At 30.5% G+C, this 17487-nt stretch overlaps 1 protein-coding gene across 1 annotated transcript; it reads left to right on the forward strand.

The window, feature by feature from the left end:
• The first annotated feature begins 10333 nt into the window (after positions 1-10333).
• LOC114185706 (auxin response factor 4-like) lies at positions 10334-16145 on the forward strand. The gene is made up of 12 exons (XM_028073579.1): positions 10334-11228; positions 11358-11414; positions 11549-11734; positions 11837-11921; positions 12018-12108; positions 12716-12880; positions 13700-13819; positions 13920-13998; positions 14094-14256; positions 14365-15122; positions 15212-15402; positions 15723-16145. Exons 1-12 carry the CDS (start codon positions 10890-10892, stop codon positions 15904-15906), a joined length of 2418 nt encoding a protein of 805 aa, XP_027929380.1. The 5' UTR covers positions 10334-10889; the 3' UTR covers positions 15907-16145.
• Positions 16146-17487: the final 1342 nt, after the last annotated feature.

The raw sequence follows: 17487 nt of genomic DNA on the forward strand, positions 1-17487 counted from the left end.
AATAAGATGAGTGATCAAGTCATCATTAAGTATAAATTAAACAAAAAAAATCGAATGAAAGCAAAGATAACTATCCAAGAAGTATAAATGAATAGAATCAGAAAATTACATCAAATCTGGACATGAGGGAGTTCAACTACTCAGAATATTACAATGCAATTCTAGCACAATCTACACATAAAAGCATCTCCCTCGTGCCTCACAAACCCTTTTCTATCCTACTACTACATTTTCTAGCCTCAACTTAACGCCTCTAATGAAAACCCAAGGTCTTTATTTATAAAAATTTTGGGTAGTGCTCAACCACAAGGATTTTTTCACAAGTGAGTTTTCTTCTCAACTCAACCCCTTCTCCTGGTTTTTAGCACATGACATTTCCTTCTTGACAAGGTTTTCTTGGTTGCTCAACCCCATGAATTTGTACTCCAGGTTTCCTTGCAAAGAAGGTTTTCTCATGAGGTTCAGCTCTATTTGTTGTGCTCAGCCAGAAAGTCCAAATATGTTGTTCTGTCTTTTCTACTACCATGGCTCAGCTGATTTTATGATATTTTCTCCTATTTTTATTGAAAAATAGCAAAAATATCATTATAATTCATAATACTCTATTTCTCAATATATCATTCTGTATTTTGAGCTCAAGGAGGTTTGTTCTATATACAAATAACATCATTTGATACATGATAAGTGTCAATTTTAGATAGAAAATTTACTTATTTTTGACACATATATCACCCAACCATTAACTATGTTGCTATTTGAAAAGTTTTATTAGATCTCTAAGGTATTTTTCATCATATCATACCCTTAATTATATATTTGCTTTCCTTTATGCAATTTCATTCAATAATCTCTCAAATTGTTTCAACGACACACATTTGGTAATTTTTTAATATTTTTATTTATTGTTTATTTTTATCATGTAGAATACTATTTTGATATATTTAATATAATTATTTTTTATTTTCTAACTCATTATCAATCATACTATAATTTTGTCACTATAATTATATAAGTAAATTTTATTTACTATAATATAAAAATTTAATGTAATTGTCATGAATTTTGTTTTATTATTATCTAACATATATATTGAAGTTTAAAAGATACAATATATATGTTAAAATATAATTATTATTAGTTTAATATTTGTTCTTTAAGTGATTTTGATAAGATGATGTATTATAACTTTTATATACTATAATATAAAATTTTAATGTAATTGCCATGAATTTTCCTTTATCACCATCCAACATATATTCTAGTTCAAAAGATACAACTTTTATGTTAAAATTTAATTATTATTAATTTAATATTTGTTCTTTGCGTGATTTTGATAAAGTGAAGTATTATAACTTTTATCAGTGTATAAAAAATATATTCATTAGAATTTAAAAAATTAAAGTAAACAAACATTTAAAATATATTTTAATTTTTTTTTTTTTGCTTTTATATTTTTTTAATAATATTTTTAAATTTTATCAGTTAGGTTTCATTAATGTTTCCAAATTTTATCAACTAGATGAAATACAGCTCTTACATTTTATAAAATCTTTAAATGGTAAAATTTTTTCTGTATATTTGAAAAGAAAAAACTTTTGAAGTTTAAACAAACAAATACACACTTTGATGGATAAAAATAACAAAAGTTTGTTAATAACATTCAAATGTGATCGGTCATAACTGAAAAATTATATATAAAAAGTCCTTATTAGATTATTGATTCGTTAAATTCTCGAAAATATTTTTCTTTTAAGTTGTAAGAAGAAATGTTTAAATAATGATATATAAAGTAAAACATAAAGAGGTTATCGATAAAGTGTGTATTTGTTATTTTCTTTTGTCTCTTAAAAATCTCACCTTAAAGTAAAACACAACTTAACATTATATTTTGGATTAAATATGTTTTTGTCTTCAAGGGTTAAATATGTTTTTGTCTTCAAGATTGAATGAATTTTGAAATTAATTCATCTTTAAATTTTTTTACTAATTTGATCTTTCATATTTAAAAATACGTAGATCGAAGAAAGAATAATTTCAAAACTTACTGAAACTTCAAAAATAAAAAAAATTTAACCCTTATGTTTTATTGTCTTTTTTATTTTCTTTGCCAATATATTTTAGTTGTTAATTAATGTTTAATTATTTTTAAATTTTAACCTATCTTATCCAATAGGCATAGAGTCCCACAAAGTATATTCAATTTCATGATTACAAAATATTTTCAAATTCACCTGTTGGATAAAATATCCATATATTAACGGCAGGTACGATCGTTAATACTAAATATTAACAGAATATTTAGTATATCAGATAACATATCATATTTGTTATTATGTAAGGTTAACTGTTATATTGTTAGTATTATCCTATTACCATAAAGATTTATGGTCCAAAAAGGTCTTATAAATATGCGTAATATCTTCCATATTTATTATATAAATTAAACGCATTAGAAAAAGGACAAAATTGACGAAAATTTGAACCAAATGAATATTTTAACTTAAATAATGATAATAATCAAAGGCAAAATAGTAATCTCCTATTTTTATCGATTAAAATATTTTTTTTAATTTATTAAATATATCACATCACTCGGTAACTTTTATAAATTTTTGCCTCAATTCCTTTAAATCACACCCTCTTTTCTCTAATCCAAATTCACATACACTTTTTTCTCTCAAATTCACTCTTTTAAAAAGGTATTTTCAAATCCAAACACACCCTTAATCGGTACATACATGACACGCAAAGTAATTTATCGAAAGTTTTATAACGAAACGAGCGGACTATAATGTTCAGAATGAGTGGAGCATTTAGAGCAAAATCAAAATTAAAATTGATATTGAACTGAATAATACGGTAAATAATTTTTTTTTCTGTCTGATAGGTTATATTTTTTCATATATGGTTTATAGTCATGGTCATGGCATAGTTATGGTCATTGAGAGATTGTGGTTCTATATGGTTATATGACATTAGTCTTACACATATAAGACCTTAAACACCACTTTTACACCAAAACCTTAAGGCAATGTTGTTATGGGTCTTTATTCTTATATAGTGTTTAACTTTGTCTTTTCTATCCAATGTGGGACTTTTTGACTCACACTTGGACTATTCCCAACACTGTCCAAAATTCTCACAGTTATTATTTCATCTTTAATATCATTCCCTTTTTATTTTCTCATTCTTAATTATTTTTAGCATTTGTTTGCATTCATGTATGATAACATTTGCTAATAATTGAAAGAAAAAAAAAATCTAAGATCTATTTTTTTTTTCGCACTTGTTACAAAAAGAAGCTAAAAAGTATGGAATGATAGATTGAGTCGAACAAATGTCATTTGTATTCCTCTTGGTTAAGTTACGTACCAGTTTAGTTTAAGTCTTAATGTTTACTTGTTGCACCCCTTTCCTCTGTGTTTATTAGTGGGCTTTTTCTCGTACTTTTAATACTTCTTCTGGCACCCTCTAAAATTTTGAAAATGATCATTTTATCCCTAAATTTTTCAAAAGAGCCATTTTATCCTTAAAATTTTCAAAATGACCATTTTACCTTCCATACAAGTGACTTCTGGATTACATTGGGAAACTTTCCAGAACAAACTTTTCAAAAATTTTGGAACAAAGATTTGGAGAGTAAAATTTATGGAACAAAATATTTGGAATGCAATTTCCATAATACCTGAAATATTTTTGAAATCAGGTTTTTAGAATGAGATTTCTGAAACAAACTTTTCAAAATATATATAATATTTTTAAATAATACTTTTTTCAATATTTTCTCTTTCCTTGCTCTGTATCATTCTTTCACTCTTCTTCTTCCTCTCTAATTATGGGTGTGGTAGCATTGATAGTGGTATGACCAAGAATATTTGATTTTTTTTTTCTCTTTTATGGGAGTATAATTAGTAATTATGGGATGTAAGAAACAATAACCTTAAATTTATAGGCAAATACAGACTTTCCAGAATATTTTCAACTACATAAAATATTGATATCAGATTTAAGTCAAAATCTTACGACAATAAATTTATAAACTTTCATTCTTAAATAATACCTATCTTCTTATTTTTAACCAATATAACACTTAAACTCACGTTTAGATTCCTATCATGTAATTATCGACCATCACACAAATCTTAGCTATTACTCCTTAAGTTTTCAATCGTTATCACTAAAACAGTAACAGACAAAATAAGTTATGACAGCTTCTGACTTATTATCGTAATAAAAGGTAATCTGAATTTGTTGATTAATTAAATTTAATTAGGATAATGTTGTGAAGATTTGGTGGTAATGAATGATGGTGAAAGATATCTAAACCTTAGGGTTGGTGAAAATGAGTATAATATGGGAAAGAGAGATAATGGGAAATGAGAAATGGAAGTTGAAGAATGATGGGATGTGCCCACCAGGTGTTTGTTTTTTGGAAGTAAGCCGAAGATGGGGCAGCTTTATAATAAGTCCTCATTAGACACTAACACAGTGCCATCCACCAATTATTTTGCCTTCCCTTTCGCTACTTCGTAGGGTATATACTCAATACATTATTATCCAACCAATATCTTACTTCAACTTTTACTCATGCAAAACTAAACTTAATCAATAGCCACACAAATTCCATCTTCACAAAATACTATCATATTCTTTTCTTTGGATCTTTAGATTCCAGTTTTATAATAATAATAATTCTCACTGTTCATTTAATAGACACTTTTCACGATTAATTCGATTAGTCTTAACTTTTTTAATAAGTTTAAAATGATTTTATTAATAAATAAGATTTTTAAAATAAGAAATCATATATTTTAAGGCTTTTTATTTGACTAAAAATATATATTTATTTTCAAATGAGAACACATTTTTAAGAAGGGTTAATGCGGGTCGGCACACATCATTTTGATCCGTCGTACATCTCCTCGGCAAAAAGTGATTTGAATCTCTCTGTCTTACATAAAAATTGTAGACTAATTTTGTCTGATTTTCTCAGTAGATCGACTTGCATAAATTTTGTTTATTTTCCAATTTTGTTATTTTGAATTAATAAACGTAAAAAAACATAGTTTAAAGATAGCTAATAAAATATTCATTTAAAACAAAGTAGAAATTATACTTTTTGAATATTGATTTGTGAGATATCACTATTAAGATTCTTTTATTATAATGACGAGCATTACTAATCCAAATGATTAGGTCCACAAATTTACCTGAATATTTAATTAATAATCCTTATATTTATATACATCTAATGATTACAAATTACTTTAGTTGATTATTTGTCTTTCCATTTAATATTAAAATATATACCTTTTTTACAATTTAAATTTATACAAGTTACGTAGGTCGATCTGTTTGATCTCGTCATTGGTCTATACAAATTGTGGGTTATGTAGGACGAACAAAAGCAGGTAAGTGAATTTCAGAATTCAACTTGTCATGCACTTTTTTTATGGACTGACTTGAAGAAGAAAAAAAAGGTAAAACCAAATCAGTCAATAAGTGGGACATAATAAGTAAATAAGTGAAGAGTTATCTATTACTTTTCGTACATTTTTTTTTTAAATTTACTGATCAATCTTCTTTTGTCATCTAATGTGATATATTTCTTATGTACCACGAATTTGATTATAAGTTACATAAATCAACCCTTATTGCTTGCAGTACGAGTTGATCTGATGACCCACTCCATATTGTAATCCTTTTTTTTTTTAATTAAAACATGTTTTCAAATTATGATATTTTACATATAGCATTGAATTATATGTACCTATAACATTTTTTTTGTATACATAATAATATGAAAATACTAAATAATATTAATATTGTAAATATTAATTAAATAATTTTTAAAAAAAAACACAAAAAATGATATTATTATGTATTCAACGTGATATCCATTTTCTTTTTCTCCAAAGTCGATTATTAAAAAAAATTATACTTATATAAATTTCAAATACCAATTTTACAAAATTTAAATAATTATAGAAAAAGTAAAAATGACTAAATGTGTATCTTAAAAATAACTTGTCAAATTAAGAACCAAGAAAAGGTTAAATATTTTTTTAGACTAGCTAATAAAGTAAATCTATTTTAATAATTTTAAACGTGGATAACTACGAAAATAAAGATAAGTATTAGGACAAATATAAAAAATAAGATGTAATATATATGTAAAGAGAAATGATACTTTGACAAAGTTTGATTTGACAAACTTTGACAAACAATCAATTTTGTCATATCCAATTTAAAATATGGATAATACTCATATTCATATTTTTACTTAGTCAGTTTAGATATTTTTCTTTAAAATTGAAACAATTTTAAATAATATCTATGAAACAAGTTTTTCCCATCCCTAATTTTCATTCCGCAGTAAGTAAACAATAAATTCTTTATCATTATTTGATTTTTACTTTTAGGCATAATTTTTAGTTTCCTAATTCTTTTATCACCCCTTTTGTATTTAATAAAAATGTAGACATAACCATGCCAGAAATCTAGAAAGCAAAAAGTTGGGCGTAAAAAATCATATGAAGAAATGCACAATAAAACCTAAAAAGATGGAAGCCGATAAAAAAAAAAACGTTAGAACCAACTTAATCATGAAAGGCCCTAACTTTTATTTTATATTAACAAAAATTTAAATTACCATCACTTTCGGTAAGAAAAGATTCCTTAAATTGCAATACTCATCATTAATTAACAGTGGGTTTAACTTCAAACATAATCAATCCATCATTAATCCCCTTTTTACCAAGAAAATTAATAACCTCAGAAAAGGGTCATTAGATATTTAACAAAAAATTCTAAAATGTTTAAAAAAGGGCGCATGCACTTAAAAAGATGGAATCTCTCAAACAAGACTGTTATTGTCAGTGTCCTAAATCAAGATAAAGGCCACAAACACACACACACACAGAGAAAAGAGAGAAAATTATTGTTGAACTGAACAGTACCAATAAATGAGGTGTAAGAAGTAGGAGAAAAGAAATTAAAAATAAAAATAAGAGAGAGAATAAGAAAAAAATGTTATGTTGTGTGATGTGATAATAGAAAAGGGATAAAAATAGAATGAAAAAAAAAATAAAAAAAATAGAGGTATCTATAGATAGATATATGAAAATTATTCTCATTTGGTGGCAGACATCAAGAATTGCAGACTATATATAACTAACTTTAGTCTTTGTTTAGAGTCTTGTGGTGCATATTTGCGTCCTTTTTAGGTTTATACTTTATACCCAAATTTCTGAAACCATTTATTCCCTACTAATGCAAATAATGCTGTTACCTAAATAGCAAGAAGTGAGGAATAATTGACCATTTTCTCTTTAGTTCAATCATATATCATAACTGTAAACAGTTCTGAACTATGAATCAATGAAACAAGACCACATAATCATAGTTTTTAAAGCAGTTATTAAGAAAATTAACAGTGTGTATTGTCGGTGACATACATAATAACAAAGCAAAACAGAATTGGTGTTTCTGTTTTCATGTTGGCATACCCAAAAGAGAAATAAGAAGCCATTTCCAGTATTTGAGTCAATATAACCCCACTTTTGATGTCGACTAAACCAACTTTTTTTATGAAACTTGCATGACTTTAGCACCAGGACAGACAAACCTTTAAGTCACGTCCATATCTAATTGTCTACTATCCCTTTGTAGCCATGTGAAGATATGCATACATGTATATTCTATGTCCTTTTAAATACCAGAAATACGAATTTTAAACTTAACTTGGTCTCAAAATCTCGGTTTATAAAATTAGATTTGCACTCAGTTACATATTATAAATTGTATTATTTCTAGTTTATGTAAAATTTTCATAACAAAGAATTATGAAAACTAAATACTCAAAATTATATATTACATATAGTACACAATAAGGAGTCATCAACTTTAAAGATTATTAATGACTCCTGGTGACCGCTTAGGAGTTCTTTAATATAGAGTAAACGATCTTGGAAACTACGGTGACCGCTTACTGTGTACTAAGGAATTCCTTAACATCATATATATATATATATATATATATATATATATATATATGATGTTATTGAGAAATAAATTTATCGTGTTATTAGAACATTAATACTAATGTGATGATATATAAAAGCAATCCATCTATACGACAACAAAGTTGGAATTTCGAAAGCATCCTTTGGTGGAAGATTGCAGCTTTTAGTAACTGGAAAGAGTATATAATATAACTTTACAATGCATACACGTTGTGAATAGAACCCTAGCTATAGTATATATGCAGTGTATTTTTACTATTAAAGGAAGAACAGTGGTTTACATTTTGTTACAATGGTTTCATTAAGCATGGAAAAATATGTTAACATCTTAAATGTTTAGTTACTTCACACCACCAACTTTAGTAACTCACCAATCACTATAAATAATCTGCGTATTGTACAAATATCTATATATGATAGTTCTTTAACCTCGTCGATAGTGACATATGATTGCGTTAACACCTTTTTAAAATAACCATTTAAGAAAAGTAATAAAAGTAAAAGAAAGTGGAATTAACCCGTGCATGCCAATGTTTAACTGATATTACTTTATGAAAAGATGTTACTGAAAGCATTATTAGGAATCACTTATTATGGGAGTGTTTTTTATTATGTGTGCACTGACAAAGTGATACATTTGAAAGTGGAAAATGTTGATAGTTTTTCAAAAGCTCTTGAAAAGCGTTGTCTTATTTTATGTTCATCAAAATTTCTTATTCGGAAGAAACTGTTCTAACCCAACTGTTATAGCAGCTTCTTTCTATCTGATATACCATTCATTACAGAGGAAAACAAAAATAAAACTTATTATGTTAAAAACCTACTAATTAGTATTACTGAGATTTATATTTATTTGACGTTTTACCTGCAAGAATGAAGATTGTTGAATTATATTTAATAGCCGAATGTGGATAGAATTCAAAACCTACTAATTGCTGGAACCTTTCATTATTATTTTACACTAGTTAAGCAACCGTTAGTCAACAAAACCTAGTTGACCCTTTTAATTGCTTGCTATATAATAAAGATATATGAATGTAACGTGCAATAGTTATATATTATCTATCATACTTTAGCATCAGAAAAGTAGCATTTAAAGATCCTGTCGTATTCGATTCATTTCAATCTGCAAGTTTTCCCAACTGTTGAGTCAATTCCATAGGTGTCCCATTGTCGATGATATAGTTATATTTATATTTCATCATCATAAAATATACATTTTAATAACTCAAACCATTTTCACTATTCTTTTCAAACTATGATTCAATCATAAACTATACAATTAATGTGAGTAATTTATGAATAAATAAAAGCAAAGAACTGTGTAGTGTAGGTTATAAAGCAGAAAATATTTTGAAGTGTTTTGTAACATGTTGAATAAAACAGGAGTGAGAAAGAAAGCAGTTATTTGCAGATAGATTTAATTTTATTTTACCCCCGGAGGGGATGGTATGGTACAGAAACAAAGTGATGGAGATGAAGGGTCTATTTTTGACATAGAAAAAAACAGAAAAATGAAGGACAAGTAAGTAAGAAAGTTGCAGGCGCGTGAGTTGAAGTTGAAAGCTTGATGGGTAGAAACATATGAAAAAAGGAAAGAGTGATGAGACGTGAGATATGTAAAGGAGAGAGAGAGAGAGTGAGTGAGTGCTCTTTCCTTCTCTTTCTGAAGTCTGAGAAAGTTATTAGGATTAGGAGTCCTAACAACTAACAAAACGCCCACCCCAACTCTACACTGTATGTATATCCTACACATACTCACTTTTCTTGCTCTAACTAAAAACTTTTTGTTGTATTCAAATGAATGCATGCATAGTGTTTGACCCTAACATCAAGCTTTTCATTCACATGATCATATTTTTATCTACAATTGTATGTTAGAATTCGTATATACTGATAATACATGCTAATTAAACCGATTTTTATGTATAGAGGGTACTGATTTTATAAAATGAAGCAGTGTGGCTGAATGTGTCGGATATCACACGCCAAGAAATGAAATCAGCCGAAAAAAGGTGGGATTATTTTTTTCTATTAATGGTTTAGGAAATAATATATTAAGTCTGAGTGGACTGGATTTGAAGCATGGTATTGATTGCCATAATATTTACGTACCTAATAAAATGTGGGGTGGGTTAAAGTGTCAGGTTGAATTTTCTTATGTTCGAGAGGTGTTTGATGAATTGAATGAAAGGGGTGTTTTTGGTTGTGTTGGTGGAGGGCCTCACAGACAAGTGAAGGAAATTATTAACAAAGAAGAAAAGATAAAGGTAAGTGCAATGCAATGTAATGCAAAGCAAAGGAGAAGAGGGTGGGGAAGTGTGGGTTCTGTACTGTCTTACCTGTCCCCCCCACCCAACACAACATACTCACAAACACATACACACTCTCTCTCTAACACTACTCCAACTACAACTCCAAAAGCCACTACCACATTGGCTTTTGTTGCCTTTTGTTGCTGTGCCTCCTATGCAATTGTCTATGTCTGCTGCTTCTGCTCCCTCTTCTCAGTACCTTCAAATGGGGGTGGAATCATACTTTGAATTCCTTGTTATTATTTGATGGATACTCTTTTTCTCATATTCTCTTCTCTTCTTCCCACCATGTCCTCTCTTCCACCCCTCCCCTGTTTCTTTTTTCTCCTTTGTGGTGTCCCTCCAAACATGAACTCCTTTTTCATGATTTGACCTCATTTCCATTTTGTTACAGTTCTCACTTTCTGGATTTCCTTTTCTTAGACCCACTTGATTGCACCCTTCGCCTCCTTTATCCTCTCTTTCTTTCTCTCTTGTTTTTTATTCTCTCTGGTTCCTCCATTGAGTCCCACTCTCCACAAGAACCAACAACCATCACACTGGGGCGTTCATGGAAATTGATCTGAACTATGCAGTGACTGAGCCTGAGAAGACCGCGTCTTGCAATGGCGACTGTGACAAAGGTGCTGCTTGCGTTTGCTCTCTGTCCTCTCCTACTTGTTCATCTTCTGGTTCCTCCTCCGCACGTGTGTCCTCCTCTTATCTTGAGCTCTGGCACGCTTGTGCTGGCCCCCTCACTTCCCTCCCAAAGAAAGGGAATGTGGTGGTGTATTTCCCACAAGGGCACTTAGAACAAGCCTCATCTTTCTCTCCCTTTTCATCAATGGACATGCCAACCTATGATCTTCAGCCACAGATCTTCTGTAGAGTTGTCAATATTCAGTTACTTGTGAGTTCTCAAATTGAGAGTGAACTTGAATTTTACCTGCTTAATTCTTTTAAACTTGCACCCTCTTGCATTGGTTGTATTTGTATGGTTTAATTGTCTTTTCTTTTTTTATTTTTACACTATGATTAGGCCAATAAGGAGAATGATGAGGTTTATACACAGGTTACTTTGCTTCCCCAGGCTGAGGTTGGTTTTTGTCCTTATTCTGTTTTTGTGCATAATTTTTGTTCCCTAGAAGGATGAGATTTTTTAATTAAATTCCTTGAGCATTGTTTATAGTAGAAGGGCTGTAGTGGCTTGAAATCTTGGGTTGTGCTCAGTTGGCAGGGATGTATTTGGAGGGAAAAGAGCTTGAGGAATTGGGAGCAGATGAAGAGGGAAATGAAACAACACCTACAAAATCAACTCCTCATATGTTCTGCAAAACACTCACAGCCTCAGACACCAGCACTCATGGGGGGTTTTCTGTCCCTCGCAGAGCTGCTGAAGACTGTTTTCCTCCATTGGTGTGACATCATGCTCTAGTTTGCATTCAAAATTTCCAACACATGAAATTGTTTAGGAGTTGAGTTCATTGCCTTGATGTATTGCTTTTCTGCTCACTGCAGGATTATAAGCAGCAAAGGCCCTCTCAGGAGCTTGTTGCCAAGGACCTGCATAATGTGGAGTGGAAATTTCGACATATTTACAGAGGTAAATGAAAAGAAACAATAAACAACTGTGTCCGGTTGGCTTTATAGTCATAATGACAATGAATGATACAGAAAATCCTTGTGATAATTTTGTCAGGTCAGCCAAGGCGGCATCTTCTCACTACTGGCTGGAGTATTTTTGTTAGCCAAAAGAATCTTGTTTCTGGAGATGCAGTTCTCTTTCTGAGGTGTGTTCAAATAGGATTTCGTTTTATGAATAAATAATATAAACATTCATAGTGTAAAGATTTTTTATACAGTCACAGTATCAGTTCCTCAATTACAAATGCTTATGAATAATAATTTTTGTTGAACTTCTAAAATAATTACCTTAAAAGTTGTATCAAAAGGTGATTTTTTATTGATTAACAACATTAAAACTTTTTCAATGAGCGTGCATGCCTACTACACTTTTACTTTAATTGGTATTGATAGGTATGTTTTTATACATATTGTTTTAGCAGTCAATTGATAGGAAATACTCTCACTGAATTTAAAGATAAGCTAAAAAAAATTGGTTATGTAATTTAGGAAATGTCTTTCTTTATTTAATGAAATCAAGAACACTAAATTGAATTTAATGAACATTTTTAATCAGGGTGAAATTAAGATTTTACTTATATTTGATTATAGATCTAATACCAATTAGCATAAGAAATCAGAGAGAGAAAAGTTCTTCTCATAGTAGAACATACCATAAAACCTCTGATGCTTTTTGTTCACGAGGAAGCATGGAGAATGAGTGGTAATGATATTATTATGGTTGTTCCTCATTGCTTATTAATATCTTTGTAGGGGTGAAAATGGAGAACTGAGATTGGGAATCCGAAGAGCTGCTCGACCAAGAAATGGTCTTCCTGAATCAATTGTTGGTAGCCAGAATTATTATCCCAATTTCCTTTCTTCTGTGGCCAATGCTATATCCGCCAAAAGCATGTTTCATGTTTTCTACAGTCCAAGGTACTACATTCATGCCTCAGGAATTTTCGTCTGGCAAAATGTTAGAAGTTAACTCTCAAAATTACTTAGCCTTTCATAAACATTGATTTGGTGATGTTGTGATAACTTATCTGTCAATTATTAATAAACTCATAGTTATAATTGCAGTGAAGTGATAGAATATCATAGCTCACCAGAAAATAGTAAGAACCGAATAAAAGCATTGGTGGTTCTTACATAGAAGCGCTAGAGAGATAGCTCAGATGTTTATTTAATGTATCGTAATTATCTGTTATTCTTCCATCTTATCAATTGTGAGAGAATTGGGGTCTTTCAACACTGGGAAGTGCAGAACCCTGGAAGTTCCACAAGTTGAGGAAATCTCTTAGTTTATTCATAACATACCAGGTTACTATTAACTTCATCCTTTCTTGGGAAGATTAGTACCATATGATTATGGATGCAAGGATAGTGAAGATCGAAGAGTTTTAGTTTAAGGAAAAAATGAGAAATGGCTACGGTCTTACTAGTTTTGATCTTTTTGGACGGACGGGAGGGGAAAATGATTTTCATCTTCTCAGTCTTTGAAGAAATAAATAGAGGTGATTTTCCCTACGAAGAGGAACATGATAATCTCTTCAAGAGAGTCTATATTGTTAGTGCTCAGTTATATTGTTCTGCTGTGTCAAATAGTAAGTAGCCTATGCTGAATAGGATCCTTACATTATATGTGAGTAGGCTTTATCTGTTTCTTGTTTGATAAATGATTTCAGCGTACTCAAGATTGGCATAAGAGTGTAGCAATAAATTGTAACGTGTTTGAACTTTTGTATAATACAGAGCAAGTCATGCGGATTTTGTTGTGCCCTACCAAAAGTATGTCAAAAGCATAAAGAATCCAGTAACCATTGGGACAAGATTCAAAATGAAATTTGAAATGGATGAATCTCCGGAGAGAAGGTCAACTACAACATAGTTATTAAACTTTAACCATTATCTACCATGAACAAAAAAGGGAAAATAATCCCAAGGAATATGACATTCTCTTCCTGTGTTGCAGGTGTACTAGTGGTATAGTGACTGGAATGAGTGATTTGGATCCCTATAAATGGCCTAAGTCAAGATGGAGGTGCTTGATGGTACAATTGCTATTTTTTTTCTTTAGAAACTAGTGAATCTACGGTACATTACTACAGACCAAATGGTGATAGTTTGTTACTGTGATATCTGACAGGTGAGATGGGATGAAGATATTGAGATTAATCATCAAGATAGAGTATCTCCTTGGGAGATTGATCCTTCTGCATCTCTCCCTCCCTTGAGCATTCAATCCTCCAGAAGGCTGAAGAAACTGAGGCCAGGTCTGCAGGGTGCTTCACCCAGTCACCTCATCACAGGTATGTATGAATCACAAATCCTAATGCTGATATAGCCAAAGTGTCTTAAATCAGTAAACTTCAGGCATTCTAATTCTCCTCTATTTACATATTTTTTGGCTTATGCAGGAGGCAGTGGGTTTATGGACTCTGAGGAGTCTGTAAGATCATCCAAGGTCTTGCAAGGTCAAGAAAAGTCAGGTTTTATGTCACTGTATTATGGATGTGACACAGTAACTAAGCAGCCAGAATTTGAGATCAGATCTCCAAGCCATCCAAATTTTGCATCATCAACTGGAGTGAGAAAGATTGCTGCTGGTGAGTTTATGAGGGTTCACCCTCCTAGTTATGCAGGATTCACAGAACCTAACAGGTTTCAAAGGGTCTTGCAAAGTCAAGAAATATGTCAATTGAGATCTCTGACAGGAAAGGTTGATTTGAACTTTGGTGCCTGGGGCAAACCCAGTTGCACAAATCACAACCTGCAACAGGCAACCAAACCCAACTTTCACTCTTTAGCACCAGAAGTTATTCAAACTGCATATTTTCCTTATGGTGATATTCACAAAGCTGGCCAAGGTAGCAGCACCAGCATGTCGTGCTCTAAACCTAACAATTTCCAGCGAGAAAATGTCACATTTAACTCTCCTTCCTCTCAGTCAAGGATCATGAGAAATGAAGCTGGAAGACCAGAAGTCACAATCCAAAATGAGCAGAAGCTGCAGGACAATATTTCTGGGGCTGCTTCTTTAGGGACAAACATGAGGATTTCAAATGATGAAAGTTTCAACGGGAAGGTAAATGCTTGTAAACTATTTGGATTTCCCTTGTCTGGGGAAGTCACCACCCAAAATTTACAGAACTCGGCTAAAAGAAGTTGCACAAAGGTGAGCGATGATAGCAACAGAGTTATATTGTGATATGCGTTTTTCTCTTTGACAATTTGCCAACACATGTAACATAACACTGAATGAAGGTTCACAAGCAAGGTAGCTTAGTTGGAAGAGCCATTGATCTCTCAAGATTGAACAGCTACAGTGACCTGCTGATTGAACTAGAGAGACTATTTAGCATGGAAGGCCTTCTAAGAGATCCTAATAAGGGATGGAGAATCCTTTACACTGACAGTGAAAATGACATCATGGTTGTGGGAGATGACCCGTGGCAGTAAGTAACCATCTTTCTTCACTCTTATTTGTTCTAATGAAATTTGAATTCTCTACTGGTTTTCTGTAATGTTACTCAGCTGTGCTTTTAGAATCGATTGATGAACACTGATTTTAGCGATTTAAAAGACTTTTAAAATATCAATATCAGTTTATTTTAATGCTAAATAGATAATAATACTGTCAAAAAACCAATACAGAATCTGAACTCTTTCAAATGCAGCTTTACCACCTTTGAGACGGTTATCATAGGCCATGTAATCCCATGTAGCATTCTTGGTGAAATCCACTGAAAAACTGCATTTTTCCTTTTGTCTGCAGTGAGTTCTGCGAGGTGGTCTCGAAGATTCATATCCATACACAAGAAGAAGTTGAGAAGATGACAATTGGGATGATGAATGATGATACCCAGAGTTGTTTGGAACAGGCACCAGTGATGATTGAAGCTTCAAAGTCTTCTTCTGTGGGTCAGCCAGATTCTTCTCCAACAGTGGTTAGAATCTAGTTTTAAGGTTGTCTTAGGTATTGTGATGTTGCCCTATTTTTATGCTATATGATCAATACTATTTTGCACATATGTTGATTGATACCACCATCAATTGCACTATCTATGAACTAACAAGGTAAGGGCATACTAAAAATAAATCGACAACAATGTCTCTGAACTTGCTGAATAAGGGCACCATATTGCTTGGTACCATGTAAAGCCATTTACAAGTAACTTTGGAGTAAACTGTTAAAACCTGCACGGTGTAATATCCATATAAGTTTATTTTAATCATAATATTTAGGTTATTAAAGAAACATTTTCACTAGTGTTATCAGGTTAATTGAAACGCCAAAAGATTTAAATCTTCTATAAAATAACAATTGAATGTACAATGTTCATGAATTTTGTTTTTATCTTAAAAAGAAAATCCAACTTATAATGCATTGTTATTTGAAAAATTCATTCCATATCTACCATCATACTAAAATAACATGAATACTTCATACTAAAATAAAATGAATACTTTTATTTAACTTAATAACATCTCAAACGGCTAGTTTAAATATAATATATTAAAGTGATAGAAATTTTATACTCATTTATTGCTCATTATTCATGTTTATTTCAAATTTGATTTGACTGAAATGTAAAAGATTAATTTATGGTAGTACTAAAATATGTCCAACTTAAGAAAAGATGAAGAAGAATGATTGAACTAGAGTAAACTTAGATCAGATAGATTCGACGTATCTCTCAGTCACACTTACACAGGTTAGTTCTCATACATTTTAATAAAATCACTAATTATTGAGTTATCAATAATAACTTAGATTTTAAGTTCAATACTAAACATCAATTTCTTAAAAGTTAAAAAGACTTCTTTTAAGATTGACAATATATAAAAACTAATGAGTTAAATTTTATTTATGACAATTAAATTCAATAAGTGATGCAATCTAGATAAAAATATAGAAAAGTGTTGATTTTTTTATCCAGAATTATCAATGTAAAAAACGTAACTTTATTCATATGTAATATGTAATATAAGATGAGTACAATGGAAGAAATATAAATTAATAAACTAATAAAAGACAATGCCTACAAAATAGGATAAAAACATATATATCCTTTGAATTAACATGACATTTATTTAAAATAAACTACACGTAAAAATCTTAATACATTAGGTTGGTTAACTAGTTCCAACAATTATGTCTTCAACAAAAATACTTTCGAATTAGAATTTGAATTTAAATCTTATTATGATTTTCAAAGCATGAATAAATTAAATCACGAGATAATATATATAATACTATAATTTATTAAACAACTTAAAAAACTTATCTCTTGTCTTTAGTGCAATTTACTCAAATATCTCAAATATATTCTCTCTCATCATAAAACACGAACATCAATTTCATCGAATGACATAGTTTAATAAGAACGTAAATCCTAAACTCCACTCGTTTAATATGTTGGATAGTATACTAGAAACCTACTTCACACTTCAACTAAGCCTCTTGTAACTCTTCCTTGAAAAAAATTATAGGAGTAATTTTTCTTTTTTCCCTAATACTATATATTTCCACAATATTC

This window comes from Vigna unguiculata, chromosome 5 (assembly GCF_004118075.2).
Source record: "Vigna unguiculata cultivar IT97K-499-35 chromosome 5, ASM411807v1, whole genome shotgun sequence".
In the NCBI taxonomy this organism is placed as follows: Eukaryota; Viridiplantae; Streptophyta; class Magnoliopsida; order Fabales; family Fabaceae; genus Vigna; species Vigna unguiculata.

Bases quoted from the DNA above. Each gene is read 5' to 3' on its own strand.
- LOC114185706 (XM_028073579.1), top strand. From the start codon at position 10,890: ATGGAAATTGATCTGAACTATGCAGTGACTGAGCCTGAGAAGACCGCG. The intron at 12,109-12,715 runs GTGTGTTCAAAT...ATATCTTTGTAG, and splicing joins GATGCAGTTCTCTTTCTGAG to GGGTGAAAATGGAGAACTGA. The intron at 12,881-13,699 runs GTACTACATTCA...TGTATAATACAG, and splicing joins CATGTTTTCTACAGTCCAAG to AGCAAGTCATGCGGATTTTG.